General features: G+C 40.7%; 1 protein-coding gene across 1 annotated transcript in view; it reads right to left on the reverse strand.

Moving 5' to 3' along the window:
* Positions 1–1,094: 1,094 nt before the first annotated feature.
* Positions 1,095–6,397, reverse strand: part of MTAP (methylthioadenosine phosphorylase) — a gene marked incomplete at its 5' end in the record, with an annotated part of 10,568 nt that continues 5,265 nt past the window's right edge. Inside the window, one exon of the mRNA XM_010180071.1 lies at positions 1,095–1,133. Within this exon, the coding sequence (XP_010178373.1) occupies positions 1,095–1,133 (39 nt within the window). The remainder of the gene's footprint in view (positions 1,134–6,397) is intronic.

Genomic DNA, 6,397 nt, shown 5'->3' on the forward strand with positions numbered 1-6,397 from the left:
TTAAAACCTTCAGTTCTAAGCAGCACAATATTTCCTAAAAGTGGTGTTTCTTGAAGTGGTGTTTGCAAGGTATCACCACCAAATCGTTTCATGAATAGCAAAAGCCATTGTCAGACAGATAAAATTCACTACTAGTGACTAGAAGTAAATAATAAAACCCAAACAATTCCCACACAGTTTGGAGAAGCATAGGTTTCATTTGCTTTATTTAATAGACATTTGTTTTATTTTACTGAACTCAAATTGTATTAAAAAATGAAATGCATACATTCAAAGCACTCCAGCACATTCATCACTTAAAAACAGAATCTAAAACCAGACTTGTTCAGATCAATGAAGCAGCAAAAAGCCAGCTCATTGTTCAGGACACTGGCAGCAAAGTATTTTTCTGTACAGTTCTGTAAGTCACGTAAGTACATCTTCAGGCACAAATTTGGCTTAGGCATTACCTACATTTTTTTTTAATGAGAACATTCATTCATTACACAACTGCTGCTGTGGAAGAACCATCACAATTATCAAACTATGTCTTCCAGCACACAAACAAATAACACTACTTTTTAAAAAATGTCTGAAATAAAAAATATGGATAATGTATAAAAATAGTAAAATTCTATTTTGAAATTGTCTGCTCAGTTTTTCTGTTATGCTTCTGAAGTGAATTGTAACCATTTGCTTTGTGAAGGAAAAGGTGGGAGGCAGAAATAGCAAAGCAAATAGCACATCTGTGAATCTGCTTTCTTAGATCTTATTTTATGAAGCTACAACAGAGTATTACCTAGCTTTTCCTCAGCTGTATCATTGAATAGTGGATGACAACTTACTAGTGTCTTTTTCCTTCGGCCACTGTCTGATCCAGCTTGACAGTAAAGCTATTCCAAGCTTGAAACATGCTCAAAATCTAAGTTTAGCCATCTTACATATTATCAAGCATGATACAGATTATAAAAGCTGTCTTATACATTATGACTGGTCAACGTTTACTCTATTCTTTTAGGCTTGTAACAATATTTGAAGATATTATAACCTCTGGAAGTTCAGAAGTGATCCACTCTTCCTTGTGAGCACCCAAACTTCAAGGTCCATCTAGGTTGTTACTGTTTTGGCAGGATGACCGAACACTGCACTGTCGTCTGAAATACAAAGTCAAAGTAGATGAATGCTTCCTTTGCCAATGCAGAGCAGAATTACTTTTCAACGTAAAGGCAGACTACATAGCTTCTATTTGGATTACAAACAGGTGTAATTCTTTCCATGTGCACAGTATCTCCAATCTCCTCTAACACCAACAAAGTTAAAAATAATTATAAGGAGAACATATCCTACAACATTTTAATGACTTATTACAACTTTTTAAACCTATGTAACAGGGTTATTGGTGTGGAAAACAAGAACCTGCATTGGGTTTGCATGGCAAGGCTTTGGCAGCAGGGAGGTTACAGAGGTGGCTTCCAAAAGAAGCTGCTAAAAGCTTCCCCCATGTCTGACAGAGACCATGCCAGCCAGCTCCAAGGCAGACCCACTGCTGGCCAAGGCCGAGTGCATCAGCAGCGGTGGTAGCTCCTCTGTGATAGTATATTTAAGATGGGGAAAAACCTGCTGCACAACAGCAGCCAGAGGAGAGGAGTGACAATATGCGAGAGAAACAGCCCTGCAGACACCAAGGTCAGTGAAGAAGGAGGGGGAGCAGGTGCTCCAGGTGTCAAAGCAAAGATTCCCCTGCAGTCCATGGTGAAGATCACAGTGAGGCAGGCTGTCCCCCTGCAGCCCATGGAGTCCACAGTGGAGCAGATCTCCACCTGCAGCTCATGAAAGGCCCCATGCCAGAGCAGGTGGATGCCTGAAGGAGGCTGTGACCCTATGGGAAGCCCATGCCTGAGCAGGTTTGCTGGCAGGACTTGTGGCCCCATGGGTGACCCACACTGGAGCAGTCTGTTCCTGAAAGACTGCAGCCCACAAAAGAGACCCACGATGGAGCAGTTCATGAAGAACTGCAGTCTGTGGGAAGGACCCACAACAGAGAAGTTCATGGTGGTCTGCCTCCTGCACGAGGGACCTGAGGCTGGAGCAGGGGAAGAGTGTGAGGAGGAAGGAGCAGCAGAGAAAACATGTGATTAACTGACTGCAATCTCCATTTCCTGGGAGTGAAGTTGAGCCTGGAAAGAAAGGAGAGGTGAGGGAAGGTGTTTTAAGATTTGCTTTTATGTCTCATTATCCTACTCTGATTTTATTGGTAATAAATTAAATTAACATCCCCAAGTTAAGTCTGTTTTGTCCGTGATTGTAATTGGTGAATGATCACTCCCTGTCCTTTTCTTGATCCACAAGCCTTTTCCAGTACTTTTCTCTCCCTGTCCAGCTGAGAAGGGGGCGTGATAAAGCAGCTTGGTGGGCACCTGACATTCAGTCAGGGTCAACCCACCACACAATAATATTGGAGAAACACTGAATAAGGAATTTAGGCTTACAGGCTATAAGTGAAAAATTGTGCAGCTTGCTTTTCATTTTTAAGGCTGGCATACTGGCTTACATGCATCACATTTATAGAAAGTTCTTCACAAATAGAAAACTCTGAAAATTAAGTTCTCTACATATTTATTAATCAATTTTGAAGAACAGCTATAAAGAAGAGAAACCTCTCTCTAAAGGTGCACTGATTGGAGTGAATGAAATACTTGTGCTACACAGAGATGGGCAACTTTGGCATCAGCAACACTCCCAGGTAGGACCTGAGAAACACTTCAGCATCATCTTTATTGAGAAGTCCTTAGCCTGCAAGGGCCAGAGAATGTAGAACAACACAGCTACAGTTGAAGTGAAGCCCTGATGAATTTCCCCCCTCCACTTTATTCATCTGAGCTAATTCACTCTAATCACATAAGTGCATTTTCCAATTTAATTGAGATACTTTGTGAGGAAGAAAATTACTCAAGAATATTTACAAGATCAGAGCTCTACATACAAAAATTATGAATGTCAGTTTCAGTTTGACAGACAAGAATAAATAACTGAAAAATGTCAGTAATTTTAGAGCTCTGACATCTTACCACAAGCTGATGCTCAATTCCCAGTTGTTATGAGTTAAAATTATTTTCAAAAAGATAGTTTTTCCTCTCTCACCAATACCTTCCCTAACAAAGATAAAAAAGAATCTACTATATTGGTTCGCTTTTGAAACTGTCTGCTGTCACTGATTCATTCATTTCATTCAGCAATGAGTGCACATTTTACTTGATCAGCTTGTAATATCAATGCAGTGGGTGAAGTTCTTGTTGCCTTTGACAACTCTTCCAAATGTAAACTATAGGCAAGTTTTGGTTTTCCTGAAATCACCTCTACCTGCCTGCTCTTGCTTCTGGATTCCTTCTTTGTAGCCTGTCTCTGCTTCCCTTGAATGCTGCATTTTTGCACTGCAGCTCTGTTTCCTGTTTAGCTAAGTCAGTCTCCTGATTGTTTTTTCTGTGGATCACTCTGTGCTTGGAGAATGCTGCCCTTAAAGACCTGACAGTTTTCTAGAGCTCCTTGCCCCTTCAGAGCTGCCTCCCATGAGAAAATTCCTACTAGTTCACTGGTTAAACCGAAGTATGCTCAGCATCTGCACTCTGCTACTTGCCTTTCTCACTCCCCACAGGACGCTGAATGTCATTATTTCATGAGCATTACAGCAACAACTGCTGGTGCTTATCACATCACTAAATTACTCTTCTCAGTGAACAGAAGATGCAGCTGTACACCACCCATAGCTGACACATCCTATCCAGAAATTTCCCTGACAAGGGCCAGGAATAATTTGGACTATTGTGATCAATAGCATCATCTGTGTTTCCTGATCCACATAAGTACAACGTGGTCCTACCCTATTGTGAAAGAGCAAGGGCTTTGTTCCTTGGCTATGTCTCAAATTGACAGGCTGCAGGACGATGCTGTGATTGCAGAAAGTTTTGCTCCAAACTTTTTTTTCAAGCTCATGTAACCTGAGCTTTGAGAATGGTCTCTTTTTACAGCAACAGAGCCAGAAAATGCTGGCCTAAAGACATCATAGGCAGTCAGAAAACAGTAATTTTGAAATTACACTTAAAAGTCACTGTCATATCACAGATGAAAAGACACATGAAAAGGAATGGACAGTAGGTAGTCTATCCTTTAGCAGAGAAACAGCTCTTGGACATTTTTGCTTCAACACTCAAGGCTTCCTAAAAACAACTGTGAGATTTGGAGAGAGAGAGTGAGTGTGTGTGTGTGTGTGTGTGTGTGTGTGTGAGATGCATACCTCCATGGGAGGAGACAGATAAATGCAGCTGGACAACAAGACTGCCAGCATAGCAGCCAGATTACAGAGCTCAGAGAGGAAAAGTTGTGTCCATGTAGAGCTTTACAGTTTCACATACTTCCCCAAACACTAGAAATGGACACTAGCAAATGCCCATTTGAGATGCCCAGCTGCAGTCTGGCTGTACATCACCACTGATCACAGGGTACCAGCTGCAGTCTTTCTCAGCTTCCTTCTTGTCTGCATTTCCTACCACATTACCAAAGGGCAAGCAAGAGGAGCTGCCTTCAAGCTCTATGAAAATATGTCTCTGAAAAATAACAGTTAAAAAACCCCATCATCTGACCTTCAAAATTAATTCCCAGAGTAAAATACACAGAAGAACACTTCACATCTACAGAAACAATAGTTTTAAAAAGCTCTTTATGGTTCAACTACACACTTCTACAGAGGCACATACATACACACACATCTCTCTTTGCTGTAGTGCCTAATTGCCTCTCTCCTTATTCACTAACGCAGAAGCCTAGGACCAACCCTCCATCTACTTTTAAGGCCTCAAACAGAAAGATTTTTAGCCTTTCCTGCCATTCCTAAGTAAAGTCAAAGGAAGTCTCCAAAGCCTCAGACTTTTCCAGAGTACTCAGTTGTGTTAAATCAGAAACAACTGTGACTCCTGAAAATTCAAGCCCCACTAGCAATACCTAGTTCCTGTTTCCAGTTCTTCTAATGCCTTCAGATCAACTCCCTTTCTCAGTATATTATCACTCAAACCAAGCCACTACCAGCAAAGAGCATAAACACATACGAATTGCCAAGTCAAGGTGAAACTATGTCAGTATTCATCACTGATACCAGGCAGTAGCAGATGCTTAAGAGAATGAGTGTAAGAAGCTACATGAGAATAGAGTAACCCTCTAGTGCATCATACTTTCTTCTTTCAGCAAACAGTAGCTCAGGAACTGAGCTGGAGGAAGCACCTCAACTGGTGTTTTGAACAGCTGACAATGAACTGAAAGAAGAATTGGTGTTCATTAAAGGGGAACCTTGCAAACTCATGCCAGTTCACTCCAGTCAACTGCTCTTTCACTCCTGATGAAGAATCAAGGCAGTCATGCAAAGGAAAGCAACAGGACACTGCTTACTGAAGTACATCTGTCAGAACTGGTGGCAGATCCCTCAGTACCTAAGCAGCATTATGTAATTGGGAAATTTCCTTGCATGCTAGTATGACTGAAGTACTCGAGGAACACTTAACACATTTTTTAGGTTATTTATTAAAAGTTGGTGGTTTTTTGGTTTTGGTTTTTTTTTTGTTTTTTTGGTTGTGTTTTTTTGTTTGTTTGTTTGGGTTTTGGTTTTTTTTCTTTTTTTTTTTTTTAATAGCCAGGCATCTGTATTAAGCAAAAGGTGTGGCCCAGTCCTCTGAAAATGTTTTCTGTAGATCAGAGGTGAGAAGGAATACTGATTCTATTGTCTGCCTTATCCACGACATCACTTACTGAAGACTGCAAAGGGGACAGGAAAAAGTCAAGTTACCTGTCACAAAGGTATAGAGAGGACCTTAAAATAGCTGTCTCAGATAACTGCATGAGGAATAATCATAGACATAAGCCAATGCCTCAATAAAATGTATTGTAAAGAACGCATAGTAAGGAATCAGCAAAAGACTCACGTCAAGGATTTGGCTGGACCTTCATTAACCTGATCTGGGCAAGTATGCTTAAAAGTGTCTGGGCTGAATTTCACTTAAAATGTCCATCCTTTAGGACACTAACCAAACTAGAAATCAGAGTCACGGACAAGAGAGTCATATTGGAAACAAAATTGAAAACATGATCCTTATCAGAAGACAAAAGATTTTTACAGCACATACAGTTCTGCTGATAGTTGAATTTCAGGGACACACTTTCAGGTATATGAGGACATGAGTCTGTGTTTATCTTTCCTACTCATTCAAATTTCAGTCAACACAATGATTTTCAGAAAAGAGAAAGAACCTAAGAAAGCAGAGAGTCATTAGAGACTGGACTCTTCCAAAAGTTTCTGCAACAGGCTTTCTCCTTTTCAGATTGCTGCTGCTTCCACTAACACAGATCCTTGCAGCTCACTTCTGTCTGCTCTCTC

Source organism: Mesitornis unicolor, unplaced genomic scaffold (genome assembly GCF_000695765.1).
Source record: "Mesitornis unicolor isolate BGI_N332 unplaced genomic scaffold, ASM69576v1 scaffold20632, whole genome shotgun sequence".
Lineage (NCBI taxonomy): Eukaryota > Metazoa > Chordata > Aves > Mesitornithiformes > Mesitornithidae > Mesitornis > Mesitornis unicolor.